We start from the raw sequence: 26,641 nt of genomic DNA on the forward strand, positions 1-26,641 counted from the left end.
TGCACAATGTGGCAGGCACCACGCGGTGCCTGCCACTTTGTGCATGCAAATGCAGGGGGTACTTTAGGTACCCCCTATGTGCACCCCCCACCCGCCCCAACACTCCGGGGGCCGGCAACGGGCCCCCACATGCAAACACCGCGTGCCTTTCCAAGGCGACAACGCCGCCATGGAAAGGCACATCTCTGCCTGCATGTTGATATGGATGGCGGTGTCTTGCAGACATAGCCACCCTATTAAACCCCTTTTCTGCCCGGTCGACTTGTCGATGGGCAGAAAAGCGGCGGACGGTCTTCCGGTCTGCCGCGGTGCCCCCCGCCATAATAATATCGCAGGGGTAAACATTATCATAAATCAATGTGTGGGGAGAAAGAATGAGTGATCATTCAGTTTCCTTGGGTATATATCAACTAATCAGAGAGGAGAATGATCACTTGTCCTGCATAACCAGGGTATGCAGTTTGCGTTCTTGCCAGTCCCAATTAAACCCTCATGCACGTGTGTTTGATGGTCGTTCGAGCGGTTTATCTTGATTCTCCGCTGTCCCTCACACGTGTGTGCATAATCATTGGGTCTTTTTTGTTTTATGCACCCTCCACCAGGAGGTTGGACCCTTGGTTAGGATCAGTAGTGATCAGTGAAAGGTAAGTGAAATAGTGAAGTGAATGAGTCAAAATTAAAAATCTCTCTTTCCCAGAATAACGTATTTATTGGTTCTGGTTTGGAGATGATACAATTATTTACAAGTGATAGAGAGTGATTATGACTCTCTCACATTAGCAATAGTGGGGTAGGTCGACATGTTTCAGCCCTTTGTTGCCAGATGGTCAATGGGCTTTCTTCAGGACCAGTGTGAAAAAGGTGAAGAGACCAGGGGCGTCACATCCGGGTCCAGCGAGTAGAGTCAGCACAAGTCGTGCCGATAGAGACCGCAGAAGGCCTCTCTGACACCCTGGTAAACCCGCTGAGGTAATTAAAACCTACAACGAAGGTACATAAAGACCTTCATGAAGTCATTATGAATAATATTTCGTAACCAGACAATAGCAAACTAGGATAGTCCAGTATTGCTTCACATACAGAGAGACGCCCCTGGTCTCTTCACCTTTTTCACACTGGTCCTGAAGAAAGCCCATTGACACCTGAAAATGTCATACCAATGCCGAAAAGGATCCAGTTTCCGCACATTTTTCATGGAGTTAGCTACAGTATTCCATTCAGGGATTGCTTAGTGAAAAACAAACATTCCAAAATTTCTGAAAACTAATCACCCAGGGAGCCCAAGGTGGTATGACGTGTGTGGATCCCACCACTTTTTCTTATCCAGAATAAACTCTAAATGCAAAGTATGGGTGAGAAAAATGTAATTTCTTAATTGGTGTGACAACAGTTCTAAGTCCTACTTCCCTACAATCCTATAGTTCTCCTGATGAAAATGGTACCTCATAATTGTAGGTGGACTTATAGTACCATACAGAAACAGTTTAAAACTTGGACAGAGGGAAATCATTGTAGTGTACATGTAGTACAGTTTTGATCCATCTCTATCATTTATGTTACTTTTTCCCCCTGGTGGTCTGGTGGCCTTTCTGTAACTTTGGGTAGACATATTGGTTTTAATAGCCTCAATCTGTAACCCGTGGGGAACAGTAGGAATCTTTGGGTTTGAGATATGGGGGATCGGCCTAATGTTAGGACAAACTAGCCCCCCATTTCATACCTTTTTTTAAACTCTTGGGATCCCCTTACGATGGCAGGAGGACTTAGTCCGCCGGCCACCGTCTCGGAAAACGGGACCGACCGCCAGAGGCGTGGCAGTCCTGCGGGGGCAATCAGGATGCGACCCCCCACCCTGGCGGTCGCATCCCGCATCCTGTGCATTGCGGCGGGCGGTGCTGCAAGCAGCACCCGCCGCAATGTAAAAGTGGCATGTTGTGCATTGACATGCACAACGTGACAGGCACCGCTTGCACCCCCACCCCCCAACGGGCCCCCAATGCAAAAGACTGCATGCCTTTCCATGGAAAGGCCCTAATCCACCCACATCATAATATGCACCGCCACCATATTACGAGCCAGGACCGCACTGCAGGTAAAAGGTAAAGTGGTAAAGCGGCCGACGGTCTTTCTGTCCGGCGCTGACTCCCCCACCACTATAATGTGGCGGGGTAATTGAAGGGCAGGCGGGAGGGCACAGATGTCTGGCGGATCGCCACCGCCGGTCGGGCGGTGGCGACACGCCCGACATCATAATGGACCCCTAGGTATTTTAGTGGACTCTTTGCGACCCTGGGGTGTTTAAGTCCAATCTGCAAACCCCAAAGTGAGAAAAAGCCCATCAGACCACCAGGGGAGAAAAGGAATGGGATGCAGTACTTGCCAGTTTCTGCAATGAGCTCTACCACTCAAACCCTGGCACAAGAACGTTTTTTATGCCTTTAGGAGGGGGGGATGGAAGGGTTCTCTTTCAATTTTCCATCCCTTAATATTGGGGTTCAAAAATGGAAAGTAATGTAAGTGGTGTGGGGCATAACCCCGTCTTGACACACAGCCTCACCCTGGGGCTCTAGATTCTAGTTTCTCTGCCCTACATATTATACCCTTTTCTACTGGCCCATATGTGAAAGCTAAGCACAAAGAAATAAAATGTCCTCTCATTTGCAGTAGAGGGGGGTGCAGTTTTTGAGCATCTCGGGCTTCTTGAGGTTAGAAAGGCTGTCTTGGGCTATGGATCATGAGGCCAAGACTGGAAAACACCCATTCCTTTTTTAAAAAAAAACATTTTTCCTTGTATCGTGTGGGCTTTTTATCCCAGTGAGATGGGCAGATTGGAAGTAAACCCCCAATCTGCAGAAAGACTGTCTGATGCATGAGGGTGGAGGAGGTCAGCCTGATTCTAGAATGGGATCGTCCTCAGTTCCAATTATTTTCCCTGTCACCAAACCTTGATGTCTTGTGAGCTTTCTGCCCTCTGGAACTGGGTAGATTAAGGTTCCCTTCCACCCTCCAATTTGCCACCACGGAAAATTCTGTCTGGGGCAGCTAGGTGTGAGAATGACATGGTCACCTCACAAATTCCTTTTAACAGAAGAATTTTTTCCTGGGTGACTAGTGGGTTTTCCACCCACCCCCACCCCCCCGAGTAAGCAGTTTGGGAAGGACACCCCCAATCGCCCCCCCCCCCTATTTAAAACACAGAAACTATGGTGCGTATTGATGCTTTCTGTCTACCCAACACAAGGGCCCCCATTAGGATGACGTGCGGACTTTGTCCGCCCGCCATCCCATCGGAAAAAGGGTCCGCCCGCCATAAGGGCGGCGGTCCCGATGGTGGCATTAGGATGCGCCCGCCACAGTGGCGGGCACATCCAGCATTCCTACCATCCTAATGGGCCCCAAGGTGTAGAAAGACTGTGGTACTTTGGTGTGGAGAGTGAAAATGTAGCTCTGCCTAGTGGACAGCTCCTCCCTTATAGAAACTTTGTGTGCCGAATGGGAGGATCTGATTTTGAAATGACCTTCCTTCTGTGATCCCTGAGCAGGGATCCATTAAGGAGAGTTATCGGTGGAAACGGGAGAAGGTCCCCTTTTCAAGGTTACCTGTCCCACTGGGACCAGGGCTTGGTGGATTGAGTGAAAGAAGGAGCTGAAAGACGTCTTCCAATTTATCATTCAATAGTGTCCACATCTACACACTATACAAGCTGATCACTATTCACAAATAAAAAAAAGCCTCAGGCTGCTGGGGAACCTATTTTCCAGCTCCCCTAGGTAGGGAGGCTGTAAAGGGAATTCCTCTGGTGTGAGCACCAGGGGGTTTTAAGCCCTTCATGCAGGTAAGTGAAGTTCACATTGTTCAAATTACAAAGATAGTGTGGAGCATGTGCACATCATGTCACCCACACAAAAGGGGCTAATATTAGAATCAAGTGCCATCTGTAAGGACTAGTGAGGCAACCTGCAAAAACTACTACCCTATTTATAAGCTCATTGGGACCCGGAGCTCAGTAACGGTTCAAATGCAGAGACAGGACCATCAGAGAACCAGGTCCCAAGCTGTGGAATGCCAGAAGAACCTATGGCAGAAAGCAGAATCAGACCTGCTACACTTCAGGGAAGTCATGAGAACTGTACTCTCCTAGTTTGCCTACAACTGACTTCCACTGAAAAGGCAGAGAGTAGTTTAACGATGAAGTATATCATCTATGAGACCGTTCTGCTGATTAGACTTGTAAGAAATAAAATGTTAAAGCAAATTTTGACTTGCACACCGTATTAGCATTGCACCTCAGAATGCATTTAAACCTTTTAACTGAATTCTTTCTTTTGTATTGGCAGTCAGAGCAAAATCACCAATGCTGGTGTTGCTGATTTTGCCTAGTGATTTTTATAAAGAGTCCCGGCCACAGCATTCTGTATCACCTGTAGTCGATTGATGACATATTTTGGACTCCCAGAGTAGAGGGAGTTACCAAAATCCATGCGTGAGACGATTAATCCCTGTACCACCACTCTATGGAATAGGGCAGGGATTTTAGCAGCTTCCGCAGAGTTCTGAGCAAATCAAAGCAACATGCAAATGAATCATCTGCTGAGCAAGTTGGCCCAACACATTTGTAAAGTGCATACAAATCAACAGGATAGTTTTTTTTCTTGCAAAATATCTCAGGAGTTATTAACCGCATGCGTGCGGGCGGAATTCCGCTCGTACGCGGAGTTTTGCGAAACCGATTTTACGTGACGAGCTGGGCTCGTCATCAGCGTAGCAGGAGGCTACCTCATGACGAGCCCAGCTCGTCATCAGCGTGGAAGGGGTTAAGGGAGGTCTCTTTTCAAGTAAAGCTGTACTGAGAAAACAACAGTACCCTTGGAGACACCCAGAGTTGATGCTCAAGCCAATCAGGCATTTTAATAATTACAGGCTGGATTATCAGTGGTGCAGAGTTAGGTTGGGGAATACAGAATGGCTGGAAACAACGACGATTCTGGCTAGTATCCCCACCTCTAAATGTGGCTGTTCTGCTGAGCTTTCCCTGGAATAACGTGGACCCATAATCACTGGGTCCAAATCTGCAAGCAGTGTCCCCATTCCTGGGAAAAATTCCCTCAGAGGAAGGCGAGGAGGCTGGCAGTGTGCAAAAGAGGCTGTGGACTGGCATGGAGAACGGTTTTGTGCTTCCATGTGCCGTAGCATGGGCTCAGATGGGAGCACCTGCAACTCAACTGACACATGTTTTTACCAGCTGAATTTTTCAGCCAGTACAAATTGATCTAGTCTAACTGTATGTGTGAAGTCGGGGGTGCAGGTAGACCAGGCTAGTTGCAATTGGGCATAACAATAGCCTCCTCTCCATCCCATTTCCCTAATTCTGTTGGAAATGGGATGGAATTTAGGAATGTTTAGCCGCACCCGCGCTGCGGCATTCTGCAAGGACTGACGTTTTAATAGTTGGTGTTTGTCAATGCCAAGAAAAAGAGCATTGTACAAACACCCAGTGCTGAAAATCAACACAAACGGCATGACCAAATGCACCCGCGCTGCGGCATTCTGCAAGGACTGACGTTTTAATAGTTGGTGTTTGTCAATGCCAAGAAAAAGAGCATTGTACAAACACCCAGTGCTGAAAATCAACACGAACGCATGACCAAATGCACACTGCCGCTTGTGGAACTCCGCATAGTGCGGCAGAGATTTTGGGCACTACACAGAGCAGCAAACTCTGCCCAGGCCTACTCTACTTCACCCATCCCTATTTTATCCCTCTCTCTCTCCTCAGCTCCACAACTCTCTACCTCTCTTTCATGACTACCCCAGTCTCTCTTCCACACCTTCCTGCATCTCTCCGCATTTACTTTGACTTTGTCACCCTCAGCTCTCTCTTCACCTCACCTCTTTCTTTCACTTCTTCCCTCTGTAACTCACCCTTCAAAGCCTCTCTCTGACCTCTATATGTACTTTACATTTCTCCCCACCTCAAATCTATTTCAACTATCTAATTACCCTCTGTTACACCTCTCTCCCTCTTCTAACTTACCTCTCAATTTTCCTGGCCTCGCATCTCTGTCTCTCTCAGCCTCGTTTCCTCTACCTCACCTCTCGCACCACCTTACACTCTCATTTCTCTTTCCACAACTGTTGGACTTGGCCCTCTTTGCAGGGTCATCCCTGAACTTTTTGACTTCCTCCTAGTCTTTTTTTTGACCTGGTATTGGTGGTTTTAGGACTCTGGGCACTTTAGCACTGCTGTCCAGTGTAAAGTGTGTGTGCTCTTCGTGGTAAACACGGTAAGATTGGTCTACACCTGGGGTGATTCCTGATAGGAGAGGAGCAGCGTGGTCAAGTTTTGGTATGTTTGGAATAGTGATAATAAATTTTGCAAATTGGTGTGTACAGACTTATGATCAGTATTTTAGAAATGCCACTTTTAGAAGTTGGCATTTCTGTGTGCTATGTGTCTTTGCCTGCCTGATGTGTATTGCATGTGTGGCTTTGCAGTGAAAGGGGATGGTGAGGTATGTGGCTCCAGAGGGGCAGGGTGAGTCAGCGCTAGGCTGAAAAGGCAGATCTACATTTAGAGTAGTGGGAGGAGTACCCCCCGAACCTGAATGGGTCTGAGCCTGCCTGGTTCAATGCTGTCTCCACCCCCCTGTGGTGTGTCTGAGAACAGAGCCCAACCTGACAAAGGAGGGTGTGAGCACTGTAAAGAAAATGCTCCCAAACCCATCAGATCCAATTGGGACTGGATCCCCAAGCCCTGTGCCAGGGAAAAATAAAGATACAGCCTGATATAAATATTGGGGCTGTGGCCCCTTATAAGTGTGCTTGTGCTGACTTGTACCTGTCTAGGGGCTGGAAGGACTGCTGGGCAAGGAGGAACCGCTGTGGGACCCAGCTACTGCTTCCTGAGGGTCCCTACGTGCTGGCCTGCCTGTGCCCAGCTCTGCCCTTTTGAGAACTGGTGTCCTAGCGCCTTGCGAGCGCTACATGATCCCAAAGAGTAGGGTTCCACTTTGCCTATGTGCCAGGAGTCCGAGGAGGGGGCTCCCACCTTGCCGCTGTGATGGCGCCGTGGTAGGAGAGCCCAGTGAGCTGCAGAGATACCAAGAAGGTGGGCTCCAACTTTGTGATGAGCACTCCAGCATTACCCTTTGCTGAGTATTGATGAGCCCCGGGTAGAAGGGTTCCAGCTCCGCTCGGTCCGAGCGAACCGGAAGCCAGGCGGCCCTTGCCTGACTGTGGGCGGGGCTCCCCGTAAGGAGGAGGAGAGCCCCACGGGTCTCTTTCTACCATTCACTCTCTCCATTATTTGCTCTTTTTTACTACTCTCTTTCTATACCTTTTCTTTTTTATCCCTATTCTCACTACCTAGCTTCTCTCGACCTTGCATATTTCTATATTTATTTCACTACCACACCTCGTTACCTGTCCACCTCGGCCTCACGCTACCTCCTGTTTTGGTGTACCCCACACCTCTCTAAACTCTTCCTCACCTTACCTCGGTCTCTCATTGCCTCACTCACTCTGAAGCCTTATCTATCTCTCTTCCACTCTTTATATTCCTCTTTATACTTCTGCATATCTTTCTTTCTGGTTGCCTCACCTTTCTTCCTTTACCTTATGTCTCATCGCACTTTACCTGTCTATCTCTACTCTATCGCTACGTCCCTTCTCTCTCTACTTCACCTCTATCGCTATATCGCTCTCTTCACCTCTTTCTCCTTTCTCCTCCCCTGTCATTTATCTCATTGTCTAGCTAGAGAGGTGAGCACATAGAAACAGGAAAGGAGGGCCAAGCCAGGTGAAGAAAATTAGGAAAAAAATCCCATTTCACCTGGTAAAATGGTAAAACGTCTGAGTAGTGCTTTGAATTTTATTGCAGTAGCAAAAAATGGCAGTTGTGAATGGAAATAAGTGAGTGATCTTGAATACTCACAATTAAAGCTACAATGTCTAGTACTATGTGATAAGAGTAGTATTTCCCAGTTCTGCACTAGTTCACTAGACATTCAGTAAACCATCGTTACTGAGTTGTTGAGAGAAACAGTTTGGTTAAACACATACTTCAACATAAAATGTGGTTCGGATATAATATATACATATACACTACAAGTGCAAAAAGGAACGAAAAGGCTTTATGCTGAGAAACTTTCTTGTGATAATGTTTCGATGCTGGACGTCAGGCATCTAGAAATTTTGGTTTGCCTGCATGCTGACAATTGTCAGATATAATTCAGTATTGATTGGAATCACGAGGGTGTACATAGCTGGGAATTTCAGAGTTGTTATAAATAGGTGCCCTCAAAATATGTCCTGCCTGGGGCCCTAAAAGCCTTAAGATGGCACAAAATTTCGTTTAAGTGAATCAAAGCCCACAGAACTTGGCAACGAGACATAGTGCATAAATAAAGAAATGGATGCGTATTGGCAAATAGGCAAAACAAGAGACAGACAATTATTATGTACAATAAATAAGCCAACATTACTGGAAGTGTAAAAATGCATTTCATTGTAGGTGTTTCTGCAGTGAAATCAACTATTTTGAAACAAAGTATACGAGGGTTACTTACCGTTTCTGGACTTGAGATCTCTATGGATGACACGAATTGGGGCTTCCATGTGCAAATAGTGCATCCCTGTAGAAAAAAAGAACAGGTTTTCATAGAAAATATATTTCTGTATCTTTAATACTTTTCTGTGTGCTTTTCTGCGATGCATTCATTCTTCGCCCCTTTATAAGGTAGGAAGAAACTAAACGCATGGTCTAGGATTCACCAAAAATAAATGTGGCAATGTTGGCATGTCAGTCCAAAATCCATGCTGGCTGGGATGCATTTCAATACTCACAGGTGACTTCAAGAATTCAGAACTTAACAGGGGCATTTCCAAAACTGTACAAGGCGATGGCAGTTAGTGGGATATTAACAGGGCAAAATGGGAAGGAAATTTAGGGAACATCCTGTGATCTTCTGTTTATCAAATGACTGTCCTCGTTCATTTACCTCCACACTCTTAAAACGGCACCATATACCAAATTATTGTACTCTGGTCCTTGAGTTACAGATAATGCTCCTGATTTTACCCCTGATAAATACCACCCTTCACAATTCACGACATTTCTTTTGTTTTCGGATTTTACATCATGATAAGGTCAATCATCAGGGTGCGTTGCTAGATTGAGACCTCAGTTTCAGGTAAAGAGCTGTGTCATTGTCAAAGGAAGTTACAGCAGCACTGTTTTCATTTCACAGCCGTGTAAGACAAAGCAACTTCAACTATTACAAGAAATGCCTAATTCGAGGAAATGGATCAAGTGGTCCGCTAAAATCTGTCTCTTAGGAGCCTGCAGTAGCTACTGCCCAAAGCCAGTTTTGCCAAATGGAAAGTCTGCCTCGTCTTGAATTCACCACATGCCTCTTTCTTCCTGTTCCCTGTACTTCCTGTTCTTTTACTCATTCTTGAGTGTTGTTTTCATCCCTGTTTTCTCCCTTTGTCACTCTTTTTCTATCATTATCTTCATCCTCCGTTTTGTCTTTTCTGTTTTTCTCTCTTTTTCTCGAGGCAACAAGTCATATGTGGAAAAATTAGATGCAGTCCACAAAGATGAGGGCCAGTGTAGTGCAAGCACAAATTAAGCAATGCTAACAAGCTCAAAGTAAGTGCACACACACTGAGATGGATGCTAGTCAGTGACTAAGGGTGGGCTCCTCAAAGGGTGTGGCAGGCTCAGGCACGTTGGAGCACTTATATTCATACACTTCATGTTGTCCCTTTCTATGGCTGATCACTGGCAAACGATTTCAATGCGCAAGCAGAAAAGCGAAATTGGGCAACTAAGTTATAGTTTCATATTTTCTTTTGGGGTCATAAGCTGCAGTATAGTTGACAGTTGACAGGTAGTGCTGGATTGAACCATGTGGAAGCCCCTAGGCAGTCGAAATTTCAGGGCCCCCCTCGCAAATGATCTCTTAATACGTTTTTAATTTTACCAACCAAAAATTTAAATAAACCAATTTTATTACACAAAACTAAACATTAAGAATTATTAATGTTATTAAACAAAAATGTATTTTTTATAAATGTTAATAAACCAACAAAACTTTAATTATACACTTTCCTCAATTTGCTTGTGGTGAAATCTGACAGGATATATTAGAAGTCTACCTTTTCCAAGACGTCGCATTCAGTGGCCACTATGGCAAGTGAGTTCAGTCGTTATTGTGGCATTAAAGATCGATGACAATTTTTCAGTACTTTTAACTTCGAAAAGGTTCGATCACCAGTACCGTTGATTGCACCATATTTTCAAAAAGGAGTTTGTACAACTGCAATGCTGGCGGGGCCTCTAAAAGGAGTGGGGCCCATAGGGGGGTGCCTACTTTGCCTATTTGGTAATCCAGAACTGTTGACAGGTCTGACATTATACCCCAACCAGTGTACGTTGAACTTCACAGTCTGACATCACTAAATATGTTTTACTATTGCTGCTTGCACATGTCAAGGAACAAATGATGTTAAGTTTGTACACCAGTCCGAGTCCAAGAGTAGGGTGTCAACAACAACTTACAGCCTGGTTTCCATCCAAATCACGGGACAGAAACCAGCCTAATTAACCACACAGAGAAATTGCTGTCTTCAGTGCACCAAGGCTAACTCTGAATCTGCAAACTAAAACCTTTGGATGTCTCTGTGGCATTCAACACTGTCGACCAAAAGTGTTAATCAATCGCCTGCTACTCACACCTGAACCAGAGAAACAGTCTTGGCTCATTTACTTTTGGGAGAACTAGACACATTCGAGTTAAGACCTTACCTTTCCTTTCCAAAACTGTCTTAACCACTAGCAAGGTGACATAAGGATTATAACTCGCCTCAGTTAATTTAACAAATACATGTCCTGCCTGGCCGAGACCAACACATTTTATAACATCGGGTTTCATAGGTACACTGGTACTGCATCTTGCTTATGGACCATGTGCCCTTAGCGCCCTGCTAAACTGGCTGATGTACCTCCGTCGCCCCCCTTAGTAGTCAAAATCTTCTAAATCAGCAGAGTTTGTGGGCAGCAGATTTCTTTTTCCTTGAGATGCCATCTGCCAGGCCCAGAAGGATAGATCATGTGACCAGCCAGTGTGTGGATTGATTACTTTTGGCTGTAGGTGGGCTAGTGCACCAGGTTTTACTGTTGATTTCTCTGAAAATACAACACAAATTAACTGCAGCAAGTCTAGGTGATGCAATCTTCTATGCAGTGCAAAAAACTATAGAGAGTGTCTTGACCAGTTCAAAACTGCTCTCATTTGAAAATGTGGGCAATTTTATTTGTCTGATTTGCTATAGGAGGGGCACTTTTAGTCAATTTCAATTCAATTCAATTTCAATCTTTATTTCGTTGCGTTGCAACATAAAAGATAACAGTAAAATATAAGCATAACATAGTACAACTCACAACAACAATCGAACTTACAATTCATTATAATTTTAGGACCGTGTTATAAGAACTACATTTCATCATATTTGGACACACAAGTTATAATTTGAATTTATCGCAGAAATTTAATAAATATTTAAAATGTTAAAAAAACTAATTAAAAAACATTAAATTGGTTTATAACAGCCAGGAATTTAAGATAATACAACTAACTAGGCATAATTCATAATTTAAACAAGTCCAGGATAGGCAGTTTTTCTTGATTAAAATGCAATAGTTAGTTTCCGTCTAATAAAATGTACGGCCAATAAGAATTTGCTGATTCCGAACACAATTACTTGGCTAGTATCCGTACTTAAGATCCTGCCAGCTTCCCTATGGGAAGTGGAACCAATATTGCGGCACAAAGGAACTATCCATCTTTTCCTTGCCCTACCATAACTAGGGCAGAAAAACAATATATGAAAAATATCCTCCCTTTGGTTGTTAGTGCACAAGGTGCAATAGTCATTATCTGTCTTCCCCCATCTTTTCTCAGTTACCTTTGTCCTCAGCGTTCCATATCTGAATTTTATATACAAGGATTTGGCCAATGGTGGCTGAATTTCATCAAAAAATTGTTCAAAGGATACCTCGTTTTTTACCATAAGGAATTTTTCTGTAAGAGGACCGAGTGTTCTTGTATACACTGAATCATGGTTCACATATGACCAAAAGGACAGTTTGACTATTTTCTTGGAGGCTGAATTTAAACATTCGGGCTCGTTCCAAAAGTGTGTTAATCCGAGCTTAATCAACCAAGATTTTACATGTTTAAACCAGTAAATTTTACTGTCACTATCTAGCTCAAGGACTTCTTCCAAGCCATTTTTATAGTCGGATAGTTCATGGGTTGTCCACAATCTGACCCACAACAGTACTGGTCTCAATATTACATGATAATCTGTGTGTTTGATGTTTAGATCAAGGAATAAGGGAATCAAGGGGGTATTAGTGGGAACTTTTGAAAGCCCCCTAATAAATTTATTCTCCAGTATTTCAAAGGTGTTCTTGCATACTGGCCCCCAGATTTCCGCCCCATACAATGTAGCAGATTGGACCTTGTATCTAAAAAGCTCTAGTGCTGGGGTGACTGCCTTATTCACGCTTTTATTGTATCTCTGTAGTATTGGAAAACAATTTTGTTTAAACACCAATTTTGATTTCTCTAGTTGTGGGCCCCATTCCATTGTCGAGTCTAGCAGGACCCCCAGGTATGTGAAACTGTGCTCGTAATCTAGTTTCTGACCGTTTAACATTAGATTCCTTTTAAAAGTTTTATGCGGGTTTAGTGCCATGTATTTTGTTTTTTTTATATTAATTTCTAATCCTTTTGAAATACAATACTGTTGGAACCTATCTAGTAGGATCTGTAGGCCGCGTGGCGTTTGCGAGATTAAAATTGTATCATCCGCGAAGAGGAGGGACGCAACACGTTCCCCCCCCAATCGGGGCGAGTCATTGTCACAATTTTCTATATAGGCTGCTATATCGTTTACATAAAGGGAGAAAAGTGTGGGGGCCAGTACGCATCCCTGGCGTACTCCCCTTTTTATGGGGATTGGGTCTGTAAGTTCCCCATTTGGGCCCCACCTTACCTTAGCATAATTCTCCTGATGCAAGCCCATTACAAGTGATAGCAACTCGCCTGGTAGTCCTTGCCTATTCAGAGTTTTCCAGAGTAAATCGCGAGGAATTAGGTCGAATGCTGCTCGTAGGTCTACGAAGGTCACATACAGGTGACCATTGCAGATAATAACGTATTTCCAATACAAGCAGCATAATCTAAATACCTGGTCAATGGTTCCCGTTTTATTCTTAAATCCCGCCTGATATTTAGATAAAACTGACTCCTCCTCCACCCATGAATTGATTCGATTTAAAATATGCCTGGCATATATCTTCTGTGTTATGTCTAAAAGACTGATGGGGCGATAATTGGCAGGATCGCCACGATCCCCTTTTTTAAAAATAGTAATAATTTCTGCGCCATTCCATGTGTCCGGAATGTGGCCACTAGCCGCAACTATATTAAATAGATGATTCAAGTAGGGTGCCCACACGTCAACGTTATACAGATAAAGATCGCCCGGGATTTTATCAAGCCCAGGCGCCTTCCCTTTTTTTATCATGGCAATTGCTGTCTCTGTTTCTTGCAAGTCAAAAACTACAGGATGGGTGTTAGCTGGTAATATAACAGAGGATGCATCTGTTGCCACATCAATTAAAGTTTTGGCTGCATACAGTGATGTAAAATGCTTGACCCATATGTCCTCATCTAAGTAGACCTCCCTGGAGCCTTTCTCACGTTTATTCTCCTTAGCTGCAAGTTCCCAAAATTGTTTCTGGTCTTTGTTTCTGGCGGCTGTTAGCATACTGAGCCATATTTCTTCGTCCCAAGAGGATTTCGCTCTTAATATTATTTTATTGTAAGCCTTCCTTTTATCTCTAATTTCTATTGGACCTTTCCCTTTAACAGCATCAATCAGTGCGGTTTTGGCAAGACGACATTCCTTGTTATACCAAGGTTTACCTATGGATTTGGCATTAGTCGTACCTACACCCTTTTTAGGTTTTTTTGTAAGGAGTTCTAATAATTTGCCAAAAAGCGACTTGTGCAATTTAAAAAATTCTTTAGAATCACAACTATGAGGACAATATGAGTCAAAGGTATCTGCAAAAGTGCAGTAGATGTTAGCCATTAGATCCTCTCTTCCCAGTATGTAGGCCTATTTAACCGCCCTGCGATTATTACTAAGAATAATATTATCTGTTGTAGATAAAGGTACTAGGCTATGACCTCCCTCTGTAGCTCCCAGCCCCTTTAACATACTTTGAAGGAAACTAGTTTCTAAGGGGCAATGGTCGCTTTCGTATCTCTCTTTGACCTGAAGGTCTACTGCAAAAGGCCACAGGTCAAAAGAGACAATGACATAGTCTAGTTTACTCTCATAATCACGCCTCTTAAAAGTGGGGGCTTTCGGGCTATCAGATGGCATACGCCCGTTACATGCTCTCAGGCCATGAGAAGTTAACAACCTTGTGATCTGAAGAGCCAGAGCAGTGCCAACAACTGTTCTGTTTTCATTCAGGGCAGGTATCCCGTTGGCAATGTCCTCATCTTCATACAATTGGGCTATGCCTGTAATTGGTTCGAAATTACAATTCAGATCCCCACATAGGATAACGCTTCCATCTATTTTTAATGTATCCATAAGTGATTCTAACTTCCCTATACATGGTGATTCCTTATGGGAAGAGTGGGGACTGTTGTACACATTAAAGAGGTAGATCACCCTGTTGTCCGCAGTGGTTATTTCCAACCCTGGAATATCTGGGGAGTCGGTGTTGAGTGTTTTTATACCTATTTTGATGGCAACGCTGATCCATATTAATAGACCTCCAGATGCACGACCTCTTAATGAAGGCACGGCCTCTATTTGATAGGATTTGTAGCCAACCCTGTGCAACTGTACTGTGGCCCATGTTTCCTGTAACACACAGATATCAAAGGTGTTCATATATTTGTTCCAGTCAGGGTCACATAATTTCGCTCGCACCCCTGCTATATTCCATGAGACAAATGAAAACAAGGGGGTTCCCCCATTTGACCCAAGGGGCATTACCAATGAAGCAGTGGACAAGCTACTATTAACTACATCACCTGTTGCAACGAAACATGAACCCAACTTTGAACAACTAGTTCCTTTTTTTTCATTACACCCCTCTGTACATGAAATATTTCCATCCCCCCTGACATCATCTCTGCTTTTTTGGTTTGTAGCGAGTAAGAGCAAGGGAGATCCCTCGTTTATCTCAAAGGACACTGCAGGTGAAACAACATGCAAACTACTGGTAACTACATCGCATGTTACAACAGTACGTAAGCCTAACTCTAGACGACTAGTCCCTAGTTCTTCATTATACCCCACAGAGCATGAGACATTTTCAACTCCCCCAACATCCTCTCTGCTCTTTAAACTTCAATCACATTCCTCCATGCAACCAAATACCTCAAACCTGTTTGATAATTCTAAGGGAGTAAATGGTATCTTGTGAGCCATGTTTCCATTTTCTCCTACGTTATGGCTAGTCGGAATAATATTCCACCCAAGCATCGCAGGGGTTGGGGCTGGTTGATGCATGTAGGCAGGATTCCTAGCCATCTCCATATTAAAGAAATGGTTAGTGAAGGGAATATTGTTGGTTAAGCGTTGGGGGGGGAATACTGTAGCTCTCGGATAAAAATAGGTCAAGGGGCGCGGTACAATACAATTGTTTTCATTGCCATAAGGCCAGTTCAGAATGTATTGAACGGCTTTTTTGTCCCTAAAGTTTACAACAACGATATCACCCCCTATATCTTTTGTTCTTCCTCCCAGCCATGATAAGCGACGAACATGGACTATTTCTCCATTTACATGACTGGCTTTGGGTCTATACAATGACAACCAGTGCATTATCTTATTTTTTAATTGAAGATAACCCTCCCGTTTACCACTTGACAGTTCAGGAACACCAGTGAGTACCACCACATATGGTAGAGCTTCCGGCGGGAGTTCCGTGGGTGGTCTCCTTCTCTGTCCCCCTCTTTCATATCTAATCTCGTTCTCTTCCGATCTTGGGGGTCTGTTCGTAGGGATACTTAATTCCCTTACTTGCGTGTTAATTAGAGTATTAGTGTTATGGTTGGGTGTTGTAGTTAATCTACCCATAGATGTTTTTAGCTGTTTTGGTTTATTGGGAGGTTTACTGGCGGATGATGCATCTGTTGGCAAGTGATTAGAAGCAACTGGAATAGCTGTTTTCTGGTTGTTGTCAGCGGTAGAAGTGGAGGATGTTGCAGCCACTATGTGTGTTAGGGGGGTGTGTATCGGAGTTGGGACTTTATGAGGTTGTGATACTTTCAAGGGCCCTAATGGCCTGACAGAATTCCCAATAACTGTCAGGTCCGCCTCTATTTTCCCCAGCCTTAGTTCCACTCCCTTAAGTCTTTCAGCTATGGCCAACATATAACTGCGCACAATCAGTTCTATATTGTCCAAAAGTCTGCTGCCAGGGTTTATTTTCTGTTCCGGTCCTGCCCTGAAGTGGGGGGTGTTTCTTTTCCAGCCTGGCTTGCAGACACAAGTGAGCTCTCTGACAGCCTCTGCAACTGTCTGCAACTCTTCAGCTTACATTATACTACACCACCATTCAACTTTTTTAGCCATATTACACCGAGAACCCAAGGCATGTTCTTCTTAGTCTCAGTATATTTTTAGACGCACTGGCCTCAAAAACTTACTTTGTGCCTACTGCGCAGTGTTGACCCACGATTGATGTACTGTCAGGGCGGGAAACGTCGTTTACAACACGGTCGTTACATCGCGATGCCATTACATCGCGGTTTTTATAACGCAAGTCGTTACAACGACTTGCGCTGGATGACGCTCTAGGACAAGGAATAGTATAATTTACTATCCAACACCTTCCCTACTGTATGTAGACTGGAGTTGGAATAGTAAATTATACTACTCCTAAGTCCAGCGCCCTCCCACGCAAGTCGTTGTAACGACTTGCGTTGTAAAAACCGCTATGTAATGGCATGTAATGTATTAGCATGCGTTGTAATGTCATACAAATGGGTGTAATTTCTGATATTTATGTTTCCCTTGTTTTCATTGCCTGATTTCGCTCGCGAAAAGTGTCACTCATAGTCTCGGAGTCGTTGAATTTGAATGTCACTTATGAAAATATTACACATACCAATCTGAAACCTTGGCAGCTATGTTTAAGGTGAGGCAGTGGAGAGAGAGGTGAAAAAGGGCAATAGGCCATTCAGTATAGAATATTCGCGATCGAAAGGTCAGGGTCCAGGTCGTAACCGCGGGATTCTCAGCCACAGTCCAGTGCAAAAGGCTCTACTCTCTAAGGCTGTTCGGGGATTGGGGCCCGAGCGCGTGGCGCACCCCTGTCTTCGTGATTCATATTTGTGTTCCGTGAAAGCTGCGCCGCTTTTTCTTTTTCTGTTTTTCTTTTTCTGGTTCAAGTACAACCACTGGGCGGCGGTAGAGAGACAACTTTGGATTTTCTTCAGGCAAAAACACGTGTTTCAAAGATAAAGCGAAAAGTGCATTTTTAACCCGTGGCTTCAGCCGAGCATTTCCATACATGTGAACTGCTCTGTTGTACGGGTGTTATTAAATATCGAAATGGAGCGAACGGTCCAGCATAACTACATAATAAATGTTTATGAATGTGGTTTGCTTTGTTATTTAATGATTTAACTAAGTGAGCTGTTGAAAATACAAGACCACAACGGTCTGACTTGTCGGACCCAAAAGAGAGGGAGCTCACGGCTTTAGCAGCAAACGTCCCTCGCCCCTATGGCTACCATCCACCCCATGACGTCTGGACGCTGTGCTTCCGTCCTATGTTGCTCTGATGCAAACCAGATGTGTTAGTCCCATTGGTTCAATTAAGAGAGACACATGACGTACTGACAGATATAGGCACCAACCAGGTAAACAGAGGCATCTGCCCACCTTCCTTTTGGAAGGCCAGGGCACTTAGGTTTCCGAGGTCCATGCCGAAGGAGTTCATCCAGTCCAGGTTTTTCACTTCTGGGACTTGAAGTCCTTTTTAACCCAATATACAATGAATTCGACAAGTATCAGAGAGTGTTCCTCGTATGGTTCGATTGTATACACCTGATGCGACATCTTGGTGAGGTGGTGAACGGTACCCTTGAAGTGTGTCTGTGCAGTGTTTGTTAGAGCTGAAGTGCCAATCTCTGTAAAGCAAGCTAAGAAAGTAGGTGGAACGAAGAGATGGGTAAAACGAGTAAAGATGGAAAGGTGAACACAAATAACAGGGAGAGCAACTGCACACACAAAGTGCCTGCCAGGTGGGTTACTGGAAGAATAAGTCTTTGGAAAATGCCTACTCTTGCCCCTCCCTGGCAACAGAGGCATGTCCGAACATCCAACTTGCCTTTTGGTGCAAGGGTGACGGCCAACATAGCAAGTTAGCAGGGGTGCAGTATGCAGCAGCATTGCAAAAGCATGAGATACACTGCTCTTGGAATCACAGCACAGAAAACCGTGTTGGTGCCAGTTGAAGCTATCATCAACAGCCTCTCGTGACAGGTTTCTCCTCCTGAAAGATGCCTCCTTGGTGACCTGCTTGCAGTGGGCCTCCCAAGAACCTCTAGGGACCTTACTGCAGCAGCTGCTCAGGGGTCTTTCTAGTTGGCCAACAGATGAAGTAAATGAGGACCTTCTCTGAGAGCATCTTTACAGGCGGTGGCCTTCATGGGTGACTCTCTGCTTTCTAGATAATACTTAGGGCATGGAAGTTTCTTGTCACGGGGAAAGATGATAAAGTGAAGGAGATGCAAATGAGGCAGAGCCCGCATTACCTGCAAGAGGTCAGCGTTACGAGTGCAAAACATGGCTGAAACATATAGGACAACATGTGGTTGTCAAACGAAATCCTAGGACTGGAAATAGGGTGTCTTTTTTTTATTTAAAAAAAGTTTTTATTATAAAATGTGCATATCAGAGGATATATACAGTACAGAGTAATGCAAAAAGGGGGGGGGTTAGGGTTCATGTGGAAGGAACAGAAGGTCGGCGTGACAAAAAGGTGCCAGGGTGCATGAGCACACGGGAAAATAGCATACAATTGCATCTTGATGTGAGCTCTAGTTGCATTGCATCACTCTGTGCCAGAGAGGCGTTTCCATGGGTGTTGCCCTGGGTGTTCCCACGCAGCATCCATGGATTTTGACACATTCCCAGATTTAACAGAAGTGGTAGACCTGGGAATGCATCAAAAATCTACGCCTCCCAGGTGAGGCATAATGAGAAGAAATATGTTCATTTATCCTTGTTTTTTCCTCTTTCTATGTGTGCTGCATTCTGCAGCACTCATGGATAGAGGAAAAAGATTTAAGGGGTTGTTTTTGTGCAGGAAGGTACCCTTTTCTGCACAAAAACAACCCTCCTTACAACGCACCATGGTGCAAGGGTGCATGCGCTGGAGCTAGGCAGCCAAAAAGGCGCCAGCTCAGGGGAATTGTATTGCCTTAAATAAGGCGCATTACTGCACTTTCCCTGTCACTCAGTGCAGCAAAGTGACTTGCAGCGCTGCGTAACCTAGCTTTAAATATGGCTCTAAAGTGGTAAGAGTTGGCTGAATCCTTGAAAAAAGGAAAGAAATGGAAGCGAAAGAAGTACAATATAGGAAATAACAATAGAGAGGCCCAGGAGGTCAGCTGCTTCAGTCTTGTGGAACTTTAGATAAGAGATCCCTGCAAAATAATGGCACCATAACTCTACCTCAAGCTGTGAGAATCAAAAACAATGACTATACTTAACATGTCCAGAGTGAAGACACTGTCAGAGATCACAGTCCAGCGTCCAACCAAAAACCAGGACACGCCTGCCAGAAATAAAAGTACTTCTATATCTTGCCTCTCCCGGTTTTTACATTCTCTTGTATATATATTATATACATATGCATATATGTGTGTGTGTATACATAGGATGCCTGCCGTCTGCTGACTTTGAGGGTAAGAAGAATGTGAAGTGAGGCCATTGTCAAGGAAACTAAATGAGACAGAAATCCTGGAAATTGATGTAATATGCATGGAATACAGCCAGGCCCTTGAGAACTTCATGAAGGAAAAGCTGGGAACCAGAATGGATTATCTTTGGAATTTAACCTGATCTTACTTGATATACCAATCCAAATCACTGGACAAATCTACCATGGAATCAACACGAGTAAAGCACCTTCAAATAATGGTGTGAAGGCAGTATATCATGGACTTTCAAACCATGCAAAAATGATGTTACAAATCATATCCACCCATTTCCTTGCTCAATATAGACTCTAAAATATTTGAATCAAGAGGAGATTAAACAGGGTGAGAAACCACTGATATCGCCCACACAGGAAGGATTGTTACCCAATACTGGCATCACTGGTTTCCTGCTAAAACCATCTTTAAAATAAGACTGCATTTCCCATCATCCATGCACAGGAAATGTCATCACTAGTTTCCCAGCCAAAATTATATTTAAAAGATGAAGTGTACTTCATTTCTCATCAACATTTGCACAGGAAGTGACATCACTAGATTTCCCAACATCCACCAGCACAGGAAGTGACAGCACTAGTTTACCACTAAAATCAACTTTGAAAGAAGAAGTCAAGCAAGAGGACTTAATTTCCTATCATCTCTATGAACAAGAGGTGACATCAATGTATTCACCATCATCCATCTGCACTGAAAGTGATATCCCTGGTTTCCAGCTAAACTACCTTTAAAAAGAAAAAGCCAAGCAGCAGGACTTAATTTCCCATCACCGGTCTGCACAAAAGTGACATCACTTCCTGTCCTAATCCTACTTCAGTCAGCTCTTTAGAGCATCCAATTGCCCAGGCGTCCCCAGGAAAGGGAGGATACAGATGCATATTTGCTGTTTGGACCTGTTAGGATCAGGAAGGGCTTTGGTTAGATCCCCTCTTCCGCTAAAACTTGCAAGGCAAGATAAAATCATATGCCTCACACAGCACCTTCATACTGCCAATCCCCACGATCATACTCAGATCTAGACCACACAGACAATCACATACTATTTGCACAAAACTTACACCCATCCCCATCCACATCCCACTGACTACCACGAACCCTCAGACTACAGAACTTGATTTACATCTCATGCTCATTAACACTCTCTCTGCAGTACTCTACACACTAGACATTTCAAGCCTCAGCAACTATCAGAAGATTGAAGCCTTATTCATTGCAGAAACATGGTTCATCCTGACATTCTCACACATCCTAGATATCCTTCTTCCAACAGGCTACAGAATCCATCATGTCGACTGCGTGCATACGAAAGGAGGAGGCCTCACTGCTATCCTCTTCCATAAGTCCTCCTAGTCCTGAATCCTAGGCAAACAATTAATATTCAACTGCCTGAAGCTTCTGACAAGCCATTTCCCACTCTCTGCAACTCATATCACCACATTCCATCCCATACACAGGCCTCCTGGAAAGAAGAATGGCTTAATTGATGAATTATCTGATCTACTCACCACCTTGTCCTTCTTATCAGATGGACACCACCCTTTTGTCTTCTCAGCATCAGCATATATCTATTGCAAGCCACCCATACCCCTTGACTAGACATGCCACTTTGCCATCCCAACCTCCCTGCTCAATGCCCTACCAAACAACCAAGGTGAACACAGCAGAAAAGACAAAACCTTCAGATCCTTCAAATGATTCTCCATAGACAATTTTGTGTTTGAACTAATCTCTCACCCTCTCAGCTCCACATTTGATTCCAACACCATTCGAAACAACGTCAACACATTTTTAGAAAACTATATAAATATCTATTTCTCAAATAAAACATGCAAGTGCAAGCCAAAGCCTGCAGCACCCTGGTACTCTAAAGACCTCGCTGACAATTAATGATCCATCTGTAGACATGGAAAAAAATGGAAGAAAAACAGAATTGCTGATAACCTCATGTTTCGGAAGTCCTCTGCACAACACAAGAACATCTCATCCTATCAGTCAAGGCAAATATAATCTATTTAGCCATTAACATAAGCAGAATGCTTTTTCAAGAAGATCAAGTACTATATGACCCACCCTGCCAAACCCACCTAATCCTCACACCACAAAAAAATGCAATGCCATCAGCTTTTCTTTGGTGAAAAAATACTGAAGATCCAACAGCACATCAACATCAATGTCAGGACTGGAGGCGAGGATTATGCTTATCTTTCGTCTTTATTGTCTCCAGCAGCGATGTGAAACCAAAATATAACAACTACATTTCCCATGAGTCAAAGGGAAAATAAGAACAACAGCCTAACCAATTATTACCAATCAAATCAACAACAAATAAGTGTTTTTCTTAGACTCCATGTTGGGGAGAGGGTTTAATTTAAATCTGGGATTTTTATTGGAATTTTTTCATGGTAAACTTATTATACTTGTGTAGGTGGGTCGCAGGAGCATTTGCAGTGCTCCTTTCACAATGTATCTTGAAATGTTGACTGTTTGGCAGAGTAGTGCGGAAATTGGTCTTCCGATCACCAGAAGGCTTTGTACATATTAGTTGAGCTTAACAGCCTGTGCACATTCTTTCTGTGTACATGAGAGGTTCAGGTTGAATCTGTTGGCTTCAACTGATTTTGAGGCAACGAAGCCCCGAGTACCCCTCTTGGAAGATAAACTAGCAATTAACTCTGCTTGCCCCTAGAGTCTGACGCCCCTTTAGGGTCAGTAGAAAATTACTTGTTTTTCATAGGGTTATTTTTCCAATCACACGCCCTTGCCCGGGGTCCGTGTAATTGGAGGTTTGCAAAGACACGGACCCGGGGAGCTGCCCAGTGAATATTAACCTTTTCAGCGCGACCGCGATTCCCCCTCCGGTGCTGGGCCCTAATAAAAACGGCGTGGTCATGACGGAACGGTTCCGTCATGAGCACAGCTCAACCGTAGCTCATGACGGAACCGTTCCGTCATGAGCATCGAAGGGGTTAAAGGGTGTGGTATCTTGGGTTAATCACTATAAACCTTTCTTAAGGATTATAAAGAACTGCTTGTCGCCCAGCCTTTTAAGTCAACGACCTCATTATGCAATGCTACTGAGACCAGGAGCTGGAGGAGGAAGGCTTCTCCTGAGGAGATGAGTTTTTTGAAGCAGTAGGGACTTCAATTTATGAAGCAGCACCAGTGTTATGGCCCCTATAGAGAAAATGTTAACAATATTAGAGAAAAAATGTAAAGAACCTATTTTCTATCGTGAAGAGTAGCCTGGTCCCTCACCAAAAAACCCTTTACAAGAGCAATATCCTGGTATATCCTGATGATATTCTTCATTCTTGGACCTCCGATTGGACCCCAGGGGAAAACAGTGACACTTATGTAGCTGGTCTGCTTCGTAAGCCATTAGATAAGGAGGTGAGTAGTCGACTTAGGACTGAGTATCCCCATCCATCATTGGATCGTAAAGTGGTGCAAACGCCAAAGATTGATGCACGTATGGCCACCTTCATTACTAAATATATTGGTGACCCAAGGAAAGGTATTGGACGCTCATGGTGGTCGTGCCAAGATAAGTTACTGTATGTTTCTGATCCACTGACTAAGATTCTTTATTTTTTATTCTTTTTATTGTTGACATCTTACATACATTCCAGGCACAATACCAAATGTTACTATGACCACATGGTACATTGTGTCTTATCATACATTCCTATCTATTGACTTACTAAATATTACCCAAACCTGTTGCTATTCTACCTCTAGTGTGGAGTGTCTTGTTACCTGGGGGATTCACAAATATTCCCTCTATACGTGTTCCATTTATCCCAGATCTGTGACCATTTCTTGGGACAGCCTCGCAACATATATACTGTCTTCTCCATTACTATGCACCAGTCCATGTCTTTTTTCCACATGTTCAGTGTAGGCGTATCGGCCACCCCCCCCCCCCCCCCCATAATTTAGCTATGTTTCTCTTGGCCACCATCAGTCCCAAGGCCACCCAGGTTCTTTCCTTCCCTGGTATGTAGGGGGGTCCTATATATTCAGAACACACAGTTTTATCTTGGGTTCTACTTGTTTGCACAGTACATTTGTCATGCATTGAGTCCAAGTTCAAGTTCAAAAGACCTTTATTCGAATTTCATAAAATCCATAAAAGTACCGCGATAAAAACAACAATTCATTAAAATGTACATGCATACAACAATATTGTAATTTAAAATATTTCATGATATAGGGTTCCATACAGTTATAATAAAGTACAATGATATAAAGTTCCATACAATTACAATATAGTGCAATAAGCTCTAATAAGGCTAGTTTCTATTTTTAGGGATTATCCATCGTTTTGCGCACTCGTATAGCCAGTCTTAAAAAAGTGCTTGTGCGAAAGATTAATTCATAAGTATCCAGGGAAACCAACATACTGTACGATTCTTTAAGTGAGAGTGGTCTGTGTTTCTTAACATAAGGAGTTAAGAGCCATTTAATAAATCTAAGATAAAATTTACAAAAGAATAGGAAGTGCAAGTCATCTTGTGTACTAACACCATCACAGGGGCACGGATTAAAATCAGCACTATGGTGATACCCCAAAGGGAAAGACAACAAAACTTTTACTGTACCCGCCCTTAAGCGAAACAACAGTGATCTCTCCCAACTGGTCATAGGAAGGGACAGATAATTCGGGAGGGGTTGTCTACACAGTTCATTCCCTACATATTTTGCAACACTTGATTTCTGCAATTCTCTTCCTATCCTTTCAGTATTATAAAGTGCGTACAGTGCATTTTTAACCTCAAGTTTATCCTTGATTTCAATTGACATAGGATCAATAAACAAAGTGCCTCTATCCACTGCATTAAGTGATTTAAAAACTTCTAGGAGCCATGGAATCGCCATTCCATGATCACAATTTAAACAGTCCTTTATGATATTTTGAGTAAGAACGGCCGCATTATTCATCCAGACTCTAATCCAAAAAAGTGCTGGTCTTGCTCTAATAAAATCACTTATGTATGGAAGATTCAATTCACTATGGCAAACAAAATCGGAGGATGAGATCGGGGCACCCAACATTTTTCTGCAGAAGCGACTTTCCTCTCGTTGTATACAATGGCTTCTTCCCGTCCCCCAGACCTCCGCTCCATACGAGGCAACAGGTGAGCACTGCAATTTAAAAATCTTTAAAATAGCCTTAGTGGCACCAATTTTCTTTGGGCGCGGAAGACTCAAAACAGAATTATTGGCTTTCGAGAACTTGCTCGTGGCGTGGGCCAGATGCCCACTCCATGAGCCGTTCGCAGCGAAAACCAACCCTAGATAGGGAAATGTAGGGACAGATTCTAATTTATCTGTGCCTATCTGTATGGTGTTGAGTTTCCTTTTGCCGGGACCACAGGACATGATAAAAGATTTTTTTTAATTGACCCTCAAATCCAGACCCTCCATAAAATTGACAAAATTATGTACAAGCAGACGAAGAGCATTAGGTGTGCGGGCCATAAGCACCGCATCGTCTGCATATAGAAGCACTGGTAAAGGTTTCCCTAAAATTATCCGAACATCTGTTGTGGCTTTTTTCAGGCAATTAGATAAACCATTGATATAGATGATGAACAACAGGGGTGCTAAAACGCACCCCTGTCTCACCCCCCTGCCTATATTAATGGCTCCTGAAACTTCTCCGCCCACCCCGATTCGTACACGTGCTTTCAAGTCAGTGTGTAGATAGGCCAAGAATCTCACAAGGGTATCATCCAGGCCATTGTGAGATAGGATTGACCAGAGTTTGGATCTATTCACTAAGTCAAAAGCAGATGAGAGATCCATAAAAGCAAGGTAGGTAGGGGATGATCTAGCAATGCTGTACTTATCAATTATTAATTTCAAATTCAGACATTGCTCCACTGTTCCTACCCCACTCCGGAATCCCATCTGGCAAGGGTCCAGGAAATCAGCATCCTCCGCCCATTCAAGTACTCTATTATAGATTATACGTCCCAAAATTTTTTTAAGTATTGTCCAAAAGGGAGATTGGACGATAATTAGCTGGTTCTGACCTATCTCCCTTTTTGTAAATTGGGACGATAATGCTAGTTGCCCATGTGGCCGGCATAGCTGCTGTTGGGAGACTGTTAAAGACATTGAGAAGTATTGGTGTCCACAAATCAGCGTTATGCTTAATAATGTCTATAGGAAGGCCATCAGGGCCGGGCGCCTTATTTCCCAGACTCTCTTTTATGGCTATTTTTACTTCATGAGCTTCAATCTGTAAGCCAATTGTCCTGGGTTTGAAATAGAGTGTTCCTCTAATGGGGCTGCATACATTTTAGAGAAGTGAGTCTCCCATGCATCGCTTGTGATATTACAACTGATTTGGGTAAGCTTCTTGCCCATTTCTCTCGTTTTTCTGACGGCGGCCCAAAAAGGACCGCTGCCACCCAGATTTGCGCTAATCACCAATGATTCCCACTGTTCAGAGAGCAAATTAGCCTTTCTTTCAGATATTTTAGCTTTATAGTGTTTCCTGGCTACTTGAACGGTCACTTTGCACCTGGGTTTGGCAGAAAGTGCCTTTCTTAGCTCCCTGTTTGCCAAGAAACAGGCT

The 26,641-nt window shown here is 43.6% G+C and overlaps 1 protein-coding gene across 6 annotated transcripts in view; it reads right to left on the reverse strand.

Moving 5' to 3' along the window:
• Positions 1-26,641, reverse strand: part of MAP3K20 (mitogen-activated protein kinase kinase kinase 20) — a 1,120,268-nt gene that overhangs the window by 716,834 nt on the left and 376,793 nt on the right. For all 6 annotated transcript variants that reach the window (XR_013608752.1, XM_078681552.1, XM_078681553.1 and 3 more), the window contains one exon: positions 8,569-8,634. Coding sequence is in view for 5 of the 6 variants with exons in the window: in XM_078681552.1 (XP_078537678.1) it covers positions 8,569-8,634 (66 nt within the window). In the remaining variant the exon portion in view is untranslated. The remainder of the gene's footprint in view (positions 1-8,568; positions 8,635-26,641) is intronic.

Source organism: Lissotriton helveticus, chromosome 3_1 (genome assembly GCF_964261635.1).
Source record: "Lissotriton helveticus chromosome 3_1, aLisHel1.1, whole genome shotgun sequence".
Classification (NCBI taxonomy): domain Eukaryota; kingdom Metazoa; phylum Chordata; class Amphibia; order Caudata; family Salamandridae; genus Lissotriton; species Lissotriton helveticus.